A 20,342-nucleotide genomic window follows, 5' to 3' on the forward strand; every position below is an offset into this window, starting at 1 on the left:
GACTTTTTTTAAAAATTAACTTGTCATATTTCATGTGTTTCTACGATGATGGGTTCCTCTTCAAAATGAGAAACTGTAAGCAATAAATTAAAAGGAAGGACTTGGAAGAATGGCAAAAGGGCTTGGAAAAACAGCAATGCAAGAACTAGGAAAGATCCTCAACTGTAAAGACATACAAGTTGAGTCTCCCTATCCAAAATGTTTGGGACCAGGAGTATTTTGGATTTCAGAATACCTCTATTTGTATATACCTGCATAATGAGATAACTTGGGGACGGGACCCAAGTCTAAGCACAAAATTGATATATGTTTCCTACACATCTTATACAAATAGCTTGAAGGTAATTTTATACATGCAGCCAGCAAGTAGTTTTATAAACGATATTTTTAATACTTTTGTGCATGAAACAAAGTTTGTGTACACTTAACCATCAGATAGCAAAGGTGTCACTATTTCAGCAATTCATAAAAAATAGTTTGGGGAATATTTTGGATTTCGGAATTGCAGATAAGGGAGACTCAACCTGTAGCATTAAACACCACGGTGAGACTCATCCAAGCCATCGTATTTCTGATTCCTATGGATGGATGTGAAAGCTGGACAATAAGGATAGCTGACAAGACAGCTGCAGAATCGACTCATCTGAAATGTGGTGATGGAGATTTCAACGGATACCATGGACTGCTAAAAGATAAGTAAATGGATCACAGAGAAAATCAAGCCTGAACTCTCCCTAGAAGCCAAGAAGACTAAACTAAGACTGTCCTACTTTGGATGAGACAACGTGGAAAAGAGGATAATGCTTGGTAAAGTGGAAGGCAGGAGGAAAAGAAGAAGGCCTGATTACAAGTGGATTGATGCCTTCCAGGAAGGCATGACTCTGAGTTTGGAAGACCTGAAGACCAAGTCAACTTCCTTCAACGTCCTCAAAAGATGAGCTTATGATCAACAAAAGTTCATACTTGAAGAAAGGCATCTCTCCTCTAAATGCCTGCTTGGAGTCGGTAACGGGCTGGATGAGGGAAAACAAACTCAGTCTGAATCCAGAGAAAACGGAAGTACTAGTGATAGGCTCCCCAGGTCCAGGTAGTGGAATTTGTCCACCTGTCCTGAATGGGGTCACGCTCCCCCCGAAGGACTCAGTTTGCAGCTTGGGAGTGCTTCTGGACTCGTCACTCCAACTGACATCTCAAGTGGTGGATGCGATGGTCAGAAGCGCCTGTTATCAGCTTCGGCTGATATGCCAGCTGCGACCCTATCTGGGCCGGGGGGGCCTTGAAACGGTGGTACATGCTCTGGTAACCTCTCGAGTGGATTTCTGTAATGCGCTCTACATGGGGCAACCCTTGTACCATACCCGGAAGCTTCAATTAGTGCAGAATATGGCTGCGAGATTGGTCGCTGGTTGTTCCAGGGCAGACCATATAACACCTATTTTACAAGACCTCCATTGGCTGCCTATTCGCTTCCGGGCGCAATACAAGGTGGTGGTAATTACCTATAAAGCCCTAAATGGCTTGGGCCCAGGTTACTTAGAGGACTGCCTCTCCCCATACAATCCGCCCCGCACACTCAGGACGTCCAGGAAGAATCTGTTAAGGGTTCTGACTGCAAGATATGCGTCAACCTTGCAGAGGGCCTTTTCTATCTCGGCCCCAAAAATCTGGAACACCCTTCCCAATGAGCTCCACTCCACCACCTCCCTGGATCTCTTCAAAAAGAGACTGAAGACCTTTCTTTTCCACCAAACTTTCCCCCACGTGCCTTGATATTGTGTGGTTTCCCCCCCGACATGTACTTGCATCATTGATATCAACTCAGCTGGCTTTGATTTGGTTTTTTATGGCTTTTAAATGGTAACTGATAATCTTTATTATTTTGTTTTGTTTTATAGTATGTACATTTGTACTTTTAACATGTATTATTGTATTCACTATTTTTTTATTGTGCACTGCTTTGATCAACATGGAAAAGCAGTATATAAATAAATTTTATTATTATTTATTATTATTTAAAACTCAGGCAGGCTCTTAACCTCATAACTTCTTTCAGACAGTCTGGACCCAAGCCATGCAGGGCTTTAAGATCTCATGGTTTTCATAGAATCACAGAGTTAGAAGAGACCTCAAGGGCCATCAAGTCCAACCACCTCTCATGCACAATCAAAGTACCCCAGGCAGATGCTAACAAGGTACCGAAAGAACTGGGATAGTGAGGGATGGGAATGTGTTCTGTGAAAAAAGGTGGGGGGGGGGATAAATAAAGCTGGAATATGTGCAGAGGAGGGTGGTCAAACTGGTAAAAGGTCTGGAAACCTCCAAGCCCTATGAGAAGAGGCTTAGGTATGTTTAGCCTAGAGAAGAGAAGGTTAAGGGGTGAAATGATAGGTAAAGGTAAAAATAGTCCCTTGACATGATGCCTAGTCATAACTGACTGTAGCGGACAGTGCTCATCTCCATTATTAAGCTGAAGAGCCAGCATTGTCCGAGGACTACTCGGGTGGTCATGTGGCCAGCATGACTGCCCCAAACATTGTTAACTTCCCACTGAAGTGGCAGCTATTTATCTACTTGCATTTGTAGGCTTTCGAACTGCTAGGTTGGCAGACGCTGGGACTAGTGACAGGAGCTCACCCCATCATGCAGCATGATAGCCATGTTTAAATATTTGAAAGGATGGCATATTGAGGATGGAGCAAACTTGTCTTCTGCTGCTCTAGAGACTAGAACATGGAGCAATGGGTTCAAACTATAGGAAAAGTGATTCCACCTAAACATCAGGAAGAACTTCTTGAGGGTAGGAGGCATTTGACATTACCTTGGAGAGTGGTGGAGTCTCCCTCTTTGGGGGTTTTTCAACAAAGGATGGATGGCCATTTGTCACAAGGAGTGCTCAGATTGTGTAGTCCTGCAGGGGAGAATAGAGTTGGACTGGAGAGCCCCTGGGGGGTCTCTTCCAACCCTTTGAAATCTTTTGTGGGAGAATGTCATTGGAGAGCAGATCCATTGGGAATGTATAAAAGGAGAGACACAATTAGACTTCTGCATCACATACAGAATGAACTCTTGGCATTAGCATAGGAAAAATCAGAACAACCACCAGCTCCATTTGGGAAAGAAAGGAGATTGAACATTATAAAGTGTCTTTCATTCCTGCAGGAGGGAGCATTGAGCACTTGAGAGATTAATCTCCAGCTTTGCCGAAAGAGCTGCTACATTATTTTATTATTGTTGTTATTAAAAAGCATCCAACTACCAGCTAACGGGAAATGGATTAGGTTAGGCCGGATGTCAGGACTTCTCAGAAACAATACGAGGTTGGGTGTTTCACACCATCCTCATTAAAAAGATTAAAAAGTATTTTCTATGGGGCTGGGGGGCATTTGAAAAAAAGGCCTTACTGTTTTCTTCTTGTCTGTAACATTTCCAATCCCAGCAGATGAATTTCACTTTAATGAGATGTCATTTTGGGAGAATGGGCTTAACATCCCTTCAAATATTTTTTTAAAAAAAGATCTTATTCCTAAACCTTTACAAAACATGTCAAGATTATTAAAACAAAATTTACCAGACAGACAAAAGTATATATATATGTATTAAATTATTTTTTTTAAAAAAAAAAGTCTTGAAAACCAGCCATTTTGCAGAATTCATGACACTGCCATTTTTCAAATGTGATGGAAAACGCTTTCCAAGTTATCTGCTTAAACACAAGGTTTCTGTTTACTACTCACTTTCTTATCAAAATGAATTTGGAAGGGTGGGGGGGGGTAGGACGAAGAGAACTGACAGCAACTTTTAAAGACATTAGTCACATTTCGGTGCCCACTTGGATTAATGCACTAGAAGCTCAGGAAAGGGGAGGCGGTCATGTTCAAACAGGGCACAAAAAAGCAAATCTCTCTTGCACTGCTAGTAACTCAAAGGCCAAGCTGGAAGAGATTATTCAGTGGACTTTTCCTCCCAGAATTCCCAACCAGGGCTAGCTGGGGATTCTCGGAACTGTAGTAAAAAGAGTAACCGGGTGACTTGGAGATCTCTCATTCATTCACAAGGTTGCCATAAATCAACAGCAACTGACTGGTTGTTGTTGTTGTGTGCCTTCAAAATCATTTCCGACTTATGGCAACTCTAAGACGAACCTATCACGGGGCTTTTTTGGCAAGATTTATTAGAGGAGGTTTGCCACTGCCTTCCCCTGAGGCTGAGAGAGTGTGACTAGCCCAAGGTCACCGAGTGAGTTTCATGGTTGAGCTGGGAATCGAACCCTGGTCTCCAGAGTCATAGTTCAACATTCAAAGCACTATGCTATGCTGGATCTGCCCAACTAACTGGATTTTATGGCAATTTCCAGCAACAACCAACACAGTTGTCGCCTTCCTGATTGGGATGCCTCCAGGACATTTGGGCATCTGGAGTAAGAAGTGGAATCAAAGGGCTTGGCTTCAGCCATTGAAGGGAGGAAGAAAACGAGTGGGGCCAGGATCCCTTCCACACAACATAATTATAGAATCATAGAATCATAGAATCATAGAATCGTAGAGTTGGAAGAGACCACTAGGGCCATCCAGTCCAACCCCCTGCCATGCAGGAAATCCAAATCAAAGCATCCCTGACAGATGGCCATCCAGCCTCTGTTTAAAGACCTCCATGGAAGGGGACTCTATCACCCTCCGAGGGAGTGCATTCCACTGCCGAACAGCCCTTACTGTCAGGAAGTTCCTCCTAATGTTCAGGTGGAATCTCTTTTCCTGTAGCTTGCATCCATTGTTCCGGGTCCTGTTCTCTGGAGCAGCAGAAAACAAGCTTGCTCCCTCCTCAATATGACATCCTTTCAAATATTTAAACAGGACTATCATATCACCTCTTAACCTTCTTTTCTCCAGGCTAAACATCCCCAGCTCCCTAAGTCGTTCCTCATAGGGCATGGTCTCCAGACCCTTCACCATTTTTGTCGCCCTCCTTTGGACACGCTCCAGTTTCTCAATGTCCTTTTTGAATTGTGGCGCCCAGAACTGGACACAATATTCTAGGTGGGGCCTGACCAAAGCAGAATACAGTGGCACTATTACTTCTCTTGATCTAGACACTATACTTCTATTGATGCAGCCTAAAATAGCATTGGCCTTTTTAGCTGCCGCATCACACTTATGGTACTTTAATTCCACTTTAACTGTCACTATGGAATCATGGAATTTGTAGTTTGGGGTGGCAGTAGAGCTCCCAGGTAGAGAATTCTAAGTATACAACACCAAACTATGAATCCCAGGCATCCATAGGATGGAGCCACAACAGTTGAAGTGGTATAAAAACATACAAATACAGGACTGGCACCTCCTTCTTTGCCCATACCCACAGATGCTTCCCCTCCATCCAGACTGATGCCACAAAGCCCAGGCACTTTCTGTGGCCTTCCTCTTCCCTCGCACTGATGTATTATAGATCGCCGAGTCTCTTTGATGCATTGCATGCTGGAATCCTGCACTCTCAGCACTTGCTTGCAACTGGGCACCCCAAGATGCAGCTCCCCTGCTCATAAATCCCAGAGTGATTTAATAAGGCCTAAACCTTTACCATGCTGAGCCTCTGTGGAAGGCATCTTACCTCTCCTCAAAGGAGGAAAACTGTCAGGAAGCCAGAACAATGCCATGATGTCTTCCAGGAGGAGGAAGACGAGAAAGAAATGAAAAGACCTTTCAGGCTCCGTTCCATCCTCTTCCTCCTTGCCATTACAATTAACGTGGTGTCAAATTGCATTATTATTATTATTATGCTTTATTTATATAGCGCTGTAGATTTACACAGTGCTGTACATGCAAACAATAAAATGGATAAAGTAATCTAGATTAAGCCAAAAATCTCAGTCCATACAAGACAGACCATCAGGGAAAGGGCCTTTTCAGTTGTGGCACCTCAACTTTGGGACTTTTGTTGTTGTTGTTGTTGTTGTTGTTGCAGGGAGCTTTAGCTGATGGTGCCAGTCTTGGTGTTCCCTTAGGCATCAGGCAATGGCTTTCCTGTTGGAAGTCTGCCTGGGTCTCTCAGTTTGAAAATCTGAGTTTTAATTCAGGGGTTGCTGTGAGTTTTTCAGACCCCCCCCCCCTTCAATTCTGCTGTGTTTTGTTTTATTTTATGGATTTATGTCCTCATATAGGAACCAGAGGGCTTCATGTTATGAAATGGCATAAAAAAAAGTTAATAAAAAATTAAAAACCAACTAAACTACTGTATATACTCATGTATAAGTCTAGAAATTTAGGTTAAAAAATTTATACCTGAGTCAACTTATCCACGGGTGGAATTTTGTAAGTTCTCTGGCATTATTTTCCATTGTTTCATCCTTTACATCCTTCATTAATGCCCCTAGGTTTTACCCTCGACTTATCCATGGGTCATATCAAAACCCATAATTATGGCCCCAAAACCTGCCCTTGACTTATATATGAGGTTGACTTAGAGTTAAGTATATACAGTAAGCACCCCCAACCACACTAGGGCCAGCGGAGGGCTGCAATGCTGCAGGGATCAGAGCAAGTTGTATAGATCCAAACAATTTGCAGCTGAGCTAGCAGCTGAAAATACACTGGAAAGCTAGAAAAAACAACCCTGGCAGCTTTAGTTGTTTCAGCCATCACCTCTTGACTTGCCAAACTGAGGGGGGCTGGAGCATACTGGGTCTGAAGAATGAAGTAAGACTTCTCGTTGTCTAAACAATGAAGTTGTGGGTGTTTTGTTTTGTTCTGTTTGAACGTCTCATACTTGAGAGGAGCTGCCACCTTTGCTCAGCATCCTCTGAAAGCCACCTTCATTGAGGTGTCACAAGCCATGAACACAATTGGTTTATCAACCGGTTTGAAAGCCAGATGTTTAATCAGCTAGAAGATCTTTAATCAAGATCAACTCACAAGGAATGCTGGCCCTTGCCAAGCATCCAATTGCAAACGCTGCTTTAAACACACAACGCAATGCAACATTGGGATCCGCAGACATAGCTGGCCATCACAGAACCTAATGACCACCAACAGGACCGTCCTTGCCTGACGAAGGTACTTGAACCCAATGCCTCCATGTCACACTGTGACATACTTCACAACAGTGAAAAAGAACACAAGTCCAGGTCAAGACTGTGACCCTCGCTCCCACCAGACTTTGATGGGTCTTGTCTGAAATGTCTCTAGGGTTGAAGATTTCCTTCAAAAGCAAGGGAAGTGTCTGAGCAGAATTCATTACGAAAATGCTCATTTCAGCCTTCAACACAAATTCTCCACCCCCTAGTAGTTTTTCACTGCTTGCACTAATCTTCCAACAGCCTCCAAACATGACACTTTTTCTCTGTAGCCATGGTAAGACTGACAACCTCTGCTAAGATGGTCATTCTTCAGTTGGACACACATCTAGCCAAGTTGTTCTAAACAGCTGTCCAAGCCACTATTTGTTGGCTCATGCATTCATTTGGAAATTTTACAGGAGATAAATATATAATTTTATAGGACGTAGATACACACACGCACACAATATATATGACAAGGCTTTCTCTGTAGCAGCACCGCAACTGTGCAACTCCCTGCCAAGGAAAGTTACCCTTCCTCCATCTGTTTTGAACATCTGGCAAGCAGCTCGATAGTGTTGTTCTGCATGACCTTTCGTTTTGAAATTACTCTGTTTTCACTGTTTGTTTTAAAATTATTTTTATGGACAATTTAAATTATTATTTTAGATTATTTTTAACCCCTGTATTGTTTTAAGGGGTTTCGTATATGTCTTGTTTTAAATGTTTTTGCCTGTTGTACTCAGGGGCACTGGCAGGCTGGTAAGCAATATCATAAATACAATCAATCAATCAATCAATTAATCACTCTGGCATCCCAAGATAAGAGGAACTAGATTAAAAACCTGAAGTATAAAGATATACTTTATATCTTTATATACACTCATACTCTCTCTCTCTCTCTCTCTCTCTCTCTCTCTCTATATATATATATATATATATATATATATATATATATAGGGGTGCGGAAGGGATTAAATATGGATTCTATTTGATTGATAACTCCATAACTGTCAACTTTCGGCCAGTGAGGGAGAGAACAGGCTGGCCCAACTCCATCAGAGGCTAGCCTGAAGATAGAGAGCCCTCCCTCCATACCTGTCATCTTCCGGCCTGCGAGGGAGTTGACCAGGCAGGCCCAGTTCCACCAGGGCTAGCCTGAAGAAGAAGAGCCCTCCCTCCGGTCCTTCGCCCTTGGTCCAGGCCTCAGAGGGAGAGAAGAATGGTGGACCTGATCCCCCCTCCACCATTCCCTTCTCCTTTTGTGTCATGTCTTTTTAGATTGTAAGCCTGAGGGCAGGGAACCGTCTATTATCCCCTCTGTTGTAAACCGCTCGGATTCCCAGTGATTGGGCGGTATATAAATAAAACCTATTATTATTATTATTATTTAATGTATTTTTCATTGCTGTAACCTGCCCTGATTCTTTTTGATTGGGAGGCTATAAATTATTATTATTATTATTATTATTATTATTATTATTATTATTATTATTATATCATTAAATAGCAAAGTCAGAATCATCCAGGCCACAGTATTTCTGAATTCTACGCATGGATGTGAAAGCTGGACCATGAAGCAAACTGAGGGGAAGAAAATCAATTCACTTGAAATGTGGGGTGGAGGAGAACTCTATAGATATCATGGACTGCTGAAAAGTTAAAACAAACAGATCCAAGAGCAAATCAGGCCTGCGCTCTCACTGGAAGCCGAGATGACTAAACTGAGGTTGTTGTACTTTGGACATACACACTGAGTCTCCCTTATTCAAAATGCCCCAAATCCAAAATAAATAATAAAATATTCCAAAACCTGAAAGTGCCCACTTGAGTGGCTGAGACAGTGACGCCTTTGGCTTTCTGATGGTTCAAGGTACACAAACTTTGTTTCAAGCACAAAATTATTTTTAAAAATATTGTGCATAAAATTACCTTCCGCCTGTGTGTAGAAGGTGTAAAGGAAGCATAAATGAATTTCGTGCTAAGACTTGGGTCCAGTCTCCAAGGCATTCATTATGTATGTGCAAATATTGCAAAATCCAAAAACCTCCAAAATCCATAACACTTCTGGCCTCAGGCATTTCATCATGAGGTGACATGACTCTCTGGAAAACATAATAATGTTTGGCAAAGTGGAAGGCAGAAAGGAGAGAAGAAGGCTGCACTAAAGAGGCATTTGTTATTGAACTTATATGCCACCTTTCTCCTAAGACCGGGTCCATCAGGAAAGCCATGGATGCTGCCTAAAGGTTGCAAGACCTCAACAGGGCAGTTGAGAGAAGGTAGATCTCAGAGGTCATAACACCACCGAAAGTCCAAGTCCAAATGTATACTAGCCTTAGAACCAAATGTCCAAAGTACGATAGTTTGGTCATTTTCACCTCTAAGGAGAGTGCAATGAAAATATGTGTCTTTTTGGCAATCGATGCCATCTGTAGAACTCTCCTTCTGCACCACATTTCAAATGAGTTGATTTTATTCCTATCCATTTTTCCCCCACTGTCCAGCCTGTTGGAAGAAAGGAAGTATCTTTTGGACTACAACTCCCAGAATCCATCGCCAATGCTTACCAGGAAATTTTAGGAATTACAGTTCACAGAAGAAACCTCTTCCATACTTCGCACCTGGCATAATGCAGATCCTGTTTATTAGCTTACTCATCCAAACCTGGCAGGGGATCAATTCAATTTATCCCAAAGGATATTGCCACATGTAATTTCTTAAGGCAGAACTCCACTGGCCCCAGAGAAACCCACATGTTTCTGGTGCTGCAGACTATGCCTGAGCATCCATGTTCCTTCACAAACCCACAATGGAATATAAAAGGTATTGGGGGGGAGGAATCCCCAAAGAGATAAAAGGGGAGGAGAGAGAAAGAAGCGCCATCAATAAATCTTAACCTCATTGGAGCTCTTATTAAGTAAATTAATTTAAGTTAATTTAACTCGATCATGACTCCCGATCACAGTGATTTAGCGAGGGGGGAAATTGCATTAGGAAAGGCCGCACACGCTAGATAGAAGAACGGAAGAAAATTAGATCCACTTAGCAATGTGAATTAATATGGAAATAGCAGGTGTAAATTTAACCTTATCAAGAGAGTGAAAATTATCTTCATAAATTTGCAGAAATGGCCCCCAAGTCGCTTATAAATCTATTTAAAACAAAAATATTACAAAAGTGCAGTAAAATTAATTTAAAATATACTCCCATCTATCGCCTCCAGAAAAGTCAGTGGCAGGGTGAAGTTTAATGCAATTTCGCAATAAGGGGAGAAAGCAACTCATCACCCAGGGATTAGCCCAGGATGGGCAGCCGCCTGCGGGGATCGGAGGAAGGCGAGGTGGGACTCGCTGCATTCCCATATGCATCTGTTTCTCCTCCTCCTGTTTGTAAGGAACATTTAACGTTTGCCCCCAAACAAGCATTCAACAGTGGGAAGGTCCGCCCTGCCCACATTGAGATACCTGCCTCAGAAATGGCCCCAACAACCACGGAAAAGACTTTGCAGTAGGTGAGCCAAGGTCTCCAGCTTCCACCTGAAGTCCATTAAGAGATTGCATAAATCACAAGGGCAGAAGGCAGGGCATCTCACCCATCACTCACAGACACCTTTGGCAACTCAGTTGGTGGCAGCTCTATTCTCCACAAATGAAGAAACCACACAGACCAGCTCCTGTAGACACGGCTGGTAGCCTCCACATGTGACACACTTCAGTGCCACGTAAAAGGGGGACACTTAAAGGACACAAAGACACACATCTCTGGTTCTCTCTATGCCAGCAGCTCTCAAACTTTGATCTTCCGGGAATTTTAGATGTCGGCTCCCAGAAGCCCCAGCGAGAATGGTTGATGGTCAGGAATCCTGGTGCTGAAAGTCAAAGTTTGCTGTTGTTGTTGTGTGCCTTCAAGTCGCGTCGAACTTATGGCAACCCTAAGGTGAACCTATCATGGGGTTTTCCTGGAAGATTTGTTCAGAGGGGGTTTGCTTTTATCTTCCTCTGAGGATGAGAGAGTGTCACCCAATGGGTTTTCATGGCCAAGGAGGGATTCAAACCCTGGTCTCAAGAGTCACGTTCAAACCATAACACCCTGCTGGCGCTCATACCGATACCAAAACTGGCAGTATAAAATTTGATAAGACAGTAAAGAGTGGCTCTGGCACCGGTCAGTGTGAGACTTGTTGAGCTGGGCTCCAGCAGTTGAGAAAATCATCTGGGCAGTTAATGAACCAAGACGGATTCATTAATGAATCATTGCTGTTTGTGTAGCAGGTAAGAGAAACTTGTGGAGAAGCTGCCACCGATATAGGCTTTGTATTTGGCTGTTTAGTTTTGTTTTTAAAGGGAAATTTGTGCACTTGGGGGTATCTGTTTCTGTTTTATTTTTTAATCTGGCCAACCCAGTCTTGGGAGAAGGGTGCAATATAAATATAATCCTAATAACAACAACCCAAAAATCTTCAAATAAACAGCCGTGTTTGTCTGCAAAATCAGTAATCAAAGGGATCTTGTAGCACCTTTGAGACTAATGGAAAGAAAGAAGCTGGTAGTGTGAGCTTTTGTATACTTGACTCTACAGTGGGTCTTTGATAACTGCTTAGGTTTGATTCCAAGACCCCCTGTGGATACCAAAATCCATGGACACTCAAGTCCCATGAAATAAAATGGATACTAAAATGATGTCCCTTATATAAAATGGTAAAAAGGAGTTTTATTTATATATATATATATATATATATATATATATATATATATATATATATTCCAAAAAATAAAACTCCCTTTTATTATATATATATATATATATATACACACACACACACACACACACACACACACACATACACAGATCCCACCGCGTAAGGCAAATTCCACCTATGCTCGAGCCCCATTGGAAACAATGGGGCTCGTGCGCGGCGGCGCGGGAGCGCACGGGGCGCAACGGGGGTGCGTGCCCATTCAATTGAATGGGACGCGCCACCCCTTCCGCCCCACGTGCACCCCGCGGCTTGAGCGCGTATGCTCAAGGCCGCGTATGGCGCGATGCTGCGGACAGTTGAATCCATGGATATGGAGGGGGCCAAGAGCATTTCTTCAGATGCTACAAGATCCCTTTGCAGACCACAAAATCTTGTGTTGCTCATATCACTGTGGGAAGACAATGCGCCTTATTGCCCCAATGCAGCCAGACCTGCAGCTCCTGATGCAATTTCCAAGCCTAATTAACCTCTAAGGCTCCAAGTTCTCCCCTTCTCTCTCCACCACTTTTTTTATGAAACCAAATGGAGTTCTGGTACTTGCTTGGGTGGAAAGCTATTACAAAACTCCTGCCTCCTCTTTCCATGCTCTCTTGGAAGAAACCAGAAATGCCGAGTGATACTCCTTCTTTCTTTTGTCTCTCGCAGAAGGTTTGTGGTCTCTCACACAGACAGAGCTACAAGAACAGAAAGAGAGGAGAGAGTGGAGGGAGATGGGGGGAAATCGATCTCCTTTTTGGCTCTCAGATAAATGGGCAGTATTTGTGGTGGATGAGGTAACCGAGGGAGACTGATGCAGTGACTAGGGATGGCATCTCTCCGCTCAGTGCCTGTCTGGAGTCGGTAATGGGCTGGATGAGGGAAAATAGACTCAGCCTGAATCCAGAGAAAACGGAAGTACTTGTGATAGGTTCTCCTGGTCCTGGGAAGGAGGTTTGTCCACCAGTCCTGAACGGGGTCACGCTCCCCATGAAGGACTCAGTTCGCAGTTTGGGGGTGCTTCTTGACTCCTCGCTTCACCTGACTCCTCAGGTGGATGCGACAGTTAGGAGCACCTGTTATCAGCTTCGGCTGATACGCCAGCTGCGTCCCTACCTGGACCAGGGGACCTTGAAACAGTAGTACACGCACTGGTAACCTCTCAACTCAATTTCTGTAATGCACTCTACATGGGGCAACCCTTGTACCAAACTCGGAAGCTGCAGTTGGTTCAAAATATGGCTGCCAGGTTGGTCACTGGTAGCTCCAGGGCCAGCCACATAACACCTGTACTAGCAGATCTGCACTGGCTGCCAATTCGCTTCCGGGCACAATACAAAGTGTTGGTTGTTACCTATAAAGCCCTAAATGGCTTGGGCCCAGAGTACTTGGAGGACCGCCTCTCCCCATACAATCCGCCTCACACTCTCAGGTCTCGTGGGAAAAAACTTTTGAGTGTTCCCAAGACAAGATACGCAGTGACTGCGCAAAGGGCTTTTTCTGTGGTGGCCCCGCAGTCTTGGAACGCTCTCCCTGAGGAGCTCCGCTTAGCCCCCTCCCTGGAGTCATTTAAGAAAAACCTTAAGACTCATTTATTTCGTCAAGCCTTCCCTCACATGTCCTGACTGTTTTGCTCCTGTATACTATTTATTGTATTTTTAGATTGTTTTATTATCTTGATTGGTTAATGATGGATTTTAATGATGTATAGTAGTATATGGTTTTTTATGAAGGACTTTCACTGTTAATTTTGATTTTTAAACTGTGATTTGTATTGTATTATATTTGTAACCTGTATCGTATTGTATCTTATTCTGTTTGTAAACCGCCGTGATCATAGGAACAGCGGTATATAAATAAAATTTCAATCAATCAATCAATCAATCAAGAATGTCCATTTTAACAAGACTGTCTGTAGCCTGTAAAGGAAGAGGGAACGGTTCCCATTGAGATAGGTACCCTTTAATGGACTTAAAGAAAGGAGAATCAATAGTTGCTGGGAGAGGCCAAGAAAGGGACAATTGGGTGGATGCTCTAAACCTCAAGGCAGCACATTGGAGTTTATTGTGAACAGCACATTACAGAATCATAGAATTCAAGAGTTGCAAGAGACCCCATGGCCATTCAGTCAAATCCCTCTCTGCCATGCAGGAAGGCACAGTCAAAGCACTCCCTGGGACAGGTGGCCAACCAGCCTCTGTTTAAAAGCCTCCAAAGAAAGAGACTCCCATCACCCTCCAAGGGAGTGTGTTCCACTGTCCAACAGCCCTTACTGTCAAGAAGTTCATCCTAATGTTGAAGTGGAATCTCTTTTCCTATAGTTTGCATTCCATTGCTCCATCATATCACCTCTTAACCTTTTCTTCCCCAGGTTAAACATAGCCAGATCCCTAAGCTGCTCCTCAGATAGCTTAGTGGTTTCCAGACCTCTGGACACACTCCAGCTTTTCAACATCCCTCTTGAATTGCGGTAACCAGAATTGGACACAGGATTCTAGGTGAAGTCTGACCAATGCAAAACAGTAGTATTATAGCTTCCCTCAATCCAGACACCACACTCCTATCCATGCAGCCTAGGATCATACTGGCTATTTTAGCTTCTGCATCACACTGTTGACCCATATTCAACCTGGGGTCCACTAATACTCCTAGAACCCTTTCGCATGTACAGCTCTCAAGCACTGCACACACATTAGGAACGAATGTCCTGACAGAAGCCTTAACCAGAAAAAAGGTCAGAAGTTACCCCTTGACTGATTCCTGAACACAAACCGGCCATGAATCATCAATGACTTCATACAAGAAATGAGGAAAATTTAAATTACTTTCAGCAGAGGCAATACAGAATTAACAAGCAGTTCATCTACAAATGAGGATTTTTTAAAAGCGAGTAGTTATCTACAACTGCTTGTGTTTAGTGCAGCTTAAGTGGGCATAGGAGAGATTGTATGCAGTCTTTGTTATTCCTGGGAGAGCTCCATTATAACTGCTGTCTTAATTTGGGGGGGGGGGGGGCATGGCAGTTAAAATGGAATCATAGTGTTATAAGTGTGAAGCATAAAAAGGTCCCTGAACTGGGGGAAAGTTGGCATCACCATCATTATCACCATCCTCCTCCTCCTCCTCTTTTTCATTGTCATACTAGAACCACAGCATAAAAAAATCTTCCGGTGTAAACTCATTCTGACACTACATTTTTTGTGATGCTAATCATCGGATTCCCATGCATTTTTACTCAATTACTCAAGTATCAGGAATATTGGGAGATTCAGAGAGTGACTGGGGAAGAAGAGGGAAAAACTACACTACAACTGTTCCAAATGAGCCATGGATACTTTGGCCCTGGACACAATGGAAGGACCAAACCATACAGCAGAAAGGGAAACATCAAAACTTGTGATACTCTCTTCAGTCCATCCAAGCACAACCATCGCTCCAATGACAATAGTAACATACAGTGGGCCCTCCGCATTCGCTAGAATTATGGGCACAGGACCTCCATGAAAGTGGGAAAACCACAAATAAAAAACCCACTATTTCTTTACCAGTGCAACTCTATGGTGAACATCTGCCAGACGCTGATCATAATAAAATCATGCTGGAGAAACTTCAAATACCTAGAGAAGTGTTTTTTTCTAGTAATCTCTAGGTCTTCCAATGCAACTCTATGGCCAACTTCCAGCACGAATTGCGCTGGAGGACCTAGAGATTCCCAGAGAGAACGTACTAATCAAATCCACAAATAATCAAATCTGCAAATGTCAAAGCTGCAAGTGCAGAGGGCCAACTGTATAAGAAAGACCTATAAATTAAGCAGTGTTTCTGTGGCTCTGCTTTCAATAGTTCTGACATTATCACTTTCAGAAAGTATTTAGCAGCTGCAAATTTCTTTTCTGTGACTGTGACGCCATCCCAACACTCAGCCAAACCGAGTCTTGTTTTACAGTAAGTATGGCTAATCTTCACATACACTATGGCTCTTACCCCTCCTCTTCTCCCTTCATAAAGAGCATTTGCACCCGACATAAAAGTGAGTTTAGCTTCACTTTGATCAGGCAGCTATTTGGAAGGTTGGGAGATAATCAATTGTTTTTCGAAGGAGGTAAATGTTATACATCAGTTTTAAATTCCTGAAATAGCAATTGTTTTGACACTGTCAAGTGTTATTAAATTGCTGGTGACAGAAGTTCCAAGATAAAGCATCTGGTTCTTAATTTTTAAACTGTTTTCAAACTGTAACAAATACTGAATAATCAGCTTTTAAAAAAAGTGAATATCAGCATTTTCTTTTATTTCACTGAGTAATTGAGGAAGTTTATTCTATTTGATTTTTAAATTCATTTTCTTCCTCTCCCCCCCAAAAGCCAGCTGCCAGCCTCATTTGGAGAACTTTTTAATATATACGGACACTTTAAACTAATTACTTTGCAAATCGCAATTGGTCATCCACTGAAAGGTGTTTGGAATTGGTAGAAATCTGAAAACAATGACAACCTGGAAGAGTTCCTTGGAAAACACCTAACATTCAGATTGGAAATGGTGAAAATTTGAAGGCGATTTTTAAAAATGTGTGTGCACATGTAACGTAGCTTCTCAGAGTAGATATGAATCACTCTTTTATACTACATCATATTGCACTGTTAACAAAACCTCTGACACAGAAGTGCTTTTTTACAAAGACTTTTTACACTTGCCCATCACCTTTTTCTTTCTCATCCTCTGTATAGCTGGAATCCTACAGTAGCTGTGTATGCCTTCCTACAACAGTCAAGGTGACAGCAACTGCCTCCAGAATCCCTTTCTGACCATTCATGAAGTCCACCTCACCAGTTACACGTAGTATGTTTAAAAGTATAGATTAGCAATATCCAGTGCATTGTTCGAGAGAAACAAGCCTTATAGAGTCATTCATCAAATATCTGTCTAAACAGAAAAACCTTTACTTTTGTCTGCAAAAATAGAGTAGGGAGGCTGCTGGTCTAAATTCTCTGAGAAGGGAGTTCCAAAGCCTGGAAGTTGCTACCAAGAAGGCCCTAAGTGCATCCACACTGTCCAAATAATGCAGTTTGAGACCACTTTAAAAGTGCTGTAGCTCCATCCTATGGAATCCAAGGTCTTTTTAGCCTTCTCTGCCCAAGAGTGCTAGTGCATTACAAAACAGCAAATCCCAGGGTTCTGTAGGATGGAGCCATGGAAGTTAAAGTGGTGTCAAACTGTATTATTTCTGCTGTGCAGATGCACCCCCTGTCTCCCATGTTCCCACCAGATGTACCTGTGAGGAAGGTGGGACAGAGACAAAAGTCAAATACTTGAAATCCAACTGACTGCGCTGCTCAAGCTATACCACCATTTATTTGGCATTTCCCCTGCATTTGTACAGAGTTCACACACACTCCCAATTCTAAAAGTCCAAAATGCTTCTCCCAAGGTTCAGTTGCCGGCAGTTACATTTTTGTTACTGGTCCCATTCATAAACAGAATGTAGGCCCCCAAAATTATTTGGGATTAGATGTGCCCCGCACAGGCTCAAAACTACCATACTTAAGAAAGCAGCCTGCAGTTGCTTGACAGTACCTCCCTTTGTGACACAAAGTCTACAGCTGCATGGCACTGGCAGAATGAGGATGAAGGATGCATCAAAAAGGCTACCTGGATGCTGAGAGCCTTCTTGTCCTCCAGCTGTGAGCAGAGCTGCTGAAAGATGCTGCAGAACTGGAAGGAGAAGCTGTGGTTTTCTTCACAATCCTGTAGCGAGTGTTCACCACTTTATTGGCTGTGGAGTTTGCAAGGAGCAGGAAGCTGGATCCTGGAGTTTAAAGAAAGCAAGGAGGACAAGGTTAATACTGAGGACAAAAGAAAACAGTACCAAAACTGAGGTGACCGTTAACTGAAATATTAATAAATTAATATTTATTAATTTGATGTGATTTGGTTTGACTGGTTTATATTCTACCTTTCTCAGCACATGGGTCCCAAGACAACTTACAACAAATTAGAACAGCTAAAATCGTACCGTTCAACTTTTTTTTTGAAGAAAAAAAATTGAACAAAATTCTATTAAAAGCACAACTTTATACAGTTTAAAACATACTTTTAAAACTGTCTGCTCTCTCTGAGCTATGACTCTCTTTGCAAGGAACAGGAGGAGGAGGAGGAGGAGGAGGAGGAGGAGGAGAGACTCTCTGGGGCTTACAACAAACGTCACTGAACTATCCAAAAAAGAAAGAATTAAACCAAGCTCACTCCATCCTAACCATCAAGAAGTTCAGGACTGACAAGCTTCTGAAGAAACCTGCTGCATTCCCTTCATGCTGAGAAAATGTAGAACAGGTTTTCATTTGAGTGGGTGACTCCTGAAACCACATTCAAGTTCTGATTGGTCCCAGTTTATGCCACTGGTCCCAATGGCTCTCTGTTCTAAGGGATCTTCATCACCCATTATCAGCTCACCAGCAACTTTAAAGGTCTGCTCACTATCTGAGACCTCCATCACTTGCACATATTCACACATGAGGATGCTCCACACTTCAGCTTAACTGCTTTTCCAGATGAGGCACAGACCTTATCTGTCTCTTGCTAGCATCTGCTGCTTTTCTCTGTATCAAACACAATGCACTTGCTCATATCAAAGGATTGGTGCCCAAGCACCACCTTCATAGTAACTACAGTGACTTACTTACAACTCAGAAATATGCACACAACATTGTGCTCTGCGTCCCTTCCCTCACTCAAATTCGTTTTGTTCTTCCCTTGCAGACTGCAACTCAGATCACTTCCTTGAGACACAGCAATAGCATTAGCAATAGCTTACATTTATATACTGCTTAATAGAGAACTCAGCACTCTCTATGCAGTTTACAATCAGTTAGCCAATTGCCCTCAACAAGCTGGGTGCTCATTTCACCAACCTACAAAAGGATGGAAGGCTGAGATAACCTTGGAGCCCTGGGATTGAACTCACAACCTGGTTCTGCTTTGTGTGTCTTTCACTGTGACACACCTAGGTCTCTCCTGCTTTCTGACTGTGGCATATTCTGTTGCGAGGGCTGACCTGCAAATGTCTGAGGATACATCTACACTGTAGAAATAATACAATTTGACACTACTTTAATTGTCGTGGCTCCATCCTATAGAATCCTGGGATTTGTAGTTTGCTCTCTAGGCAGAGAAGGCTAAAGCCCTTGTAAAACTACAAATCCCAGGATTCCATAGGATGGAGCTACAGCACTGAAAGTGATGTCAAACTGCACTGTTTCTACAGTGTAGATGCACCCTGAGTCTAGCTTCTCCTGCAGCGTGAAGCTCAAAATGGTGAACTTCTGATTTCCCACGTGGTTTTAACCAGAGGATCTAGGAGTATGTGCTTTGCCTACCTCTTTGAAATCTTGCTTTTTTAAACTCCCATTGTGCTGCTGAATGTCTTTGGGCTCACTCCGCACTCATTTAGAAATAACACCTTTATCTGTGACATCTACACTCCCAAACAGATTTATGTATTTAATCACTTCTGCTCTCACAATATTTTGCAGTGTGATATACACACCATTTTTTCTGCTGAATGCTCTGTGCAATTAACAGCTATATGTTTGATTCTGTTTCTTCCCCTTCTTGATAGCCAGCATTTTTCCCCCACAGCTTTAAGGAATGCATCTAATTGCCTGACTTTTATAACATACAGCTATAACTGCCCAGATAATTAAAGCTGACACTACATGCTGAGACTAAGTCTGCTGGTTTTATAACTGATTTGAAGAGATGACTCCCCCAGCCGGCCCCTTGGGAATCCTCTAATTAAAATTATTGCAAGGTGGAAAGTGGGGGAAAGAAAAAGAAAGGCCCATGATGGTTTGGTTTGGGGTTTTTTATTCCTGAATTTCTTCTCCCCGCCTTGGGAAAGGCAACCTTAATATCCCCCACTACATCAGGAATAGCACCAAATAAAAACCTACAGGAGGCAGCCTTCTTGCAGTTGTCCTCTCTAGGGAAAGCAACCCAAATGTCATTCAGACGCAGGAATAAAAAATCTGAGTCTGGTGAAGTTACACTTGGCTTAAGCCAGGCCAGGAGGAATCAGGTTTGTCTCATACCAGGAGGTATCCTGTTCTTTGTGAGATGGGCAAATTGGAGTCTTGGAGCCTCTGTTCCCCATTTCTGTGGCTTTGAAGCTCCCCTGTAAATTCTCCAAATCCCTCCTTAGCTCCTCCATTTTTTAAATATAAATAACTGGCTGGCCTTTCCAGGAATTTTGGCCCAAAACCATGCAAAAAACACCCCCCTACACATCAAAATGCATGCAAATACCTCCAATAATCACCCCAGAACCTTTAACTAAGAAATGCATCTCTTTTCCTCTGTAGTCCCTCTTAAAATGGCATGAGGAACTGATGTAATGTCACTTCTAGTTGAAAACAGAGGTATTTGTGCTTGCTGTGAGGAGACCACAATGAGTACTATAGAGAGGAACTGGCCCCTGGCCTCCATATAGTTGCTGTTGTGGTTGATGTTATGCACCCTCAAGTCAATCTCAACCCATGGCAACCCTGTGGATGAGACATC

At 42.8% G+C, this 20,342-nt stretch overlaps 1 protein-coding gene across 3 annotated transcripts in view; it reads right to left on the reverse strand.

The window, feature by feature from the left end:
* Positions 1-20,342, reverse strand: part of ZC3H3 (zinc finger CCCH-type containing 3) — a 321,156-nt gene that overhangs the window by 184,087 nt on the left and 116,727 nt on the right. For all 3 annotated transcript variants that reach the window (XM_089518124.1, XM_089518123.1, XM_089518125.1), the window contains exon 4: positions 17,436-17,592. In XM_089518124.1, coding sequence (XP_089374250.1) covers positions 17,436-17,592 — 157 coding nt within the window. The remainder of the gene's footprint in view (positions 1-17,435; positions 17,593-20,342) is intronic.

Source organism: Sceloporus occidentalis, unplaced genomic scaffold (assembly GCF_023333645.1).
Source record: "Sceloporus occidentalis isolate IW3139 unplaced genomic scaffold, rSceOcc1.0.p SCAF_3, whole genome shotgun sequence".
Lineage (NCBI taxonomy): Eukaryota > Metazoa > Chordata > Lepidosauria > Squamata > Phrynosomatidae > Sceloporus > Sceloporus occidentalis.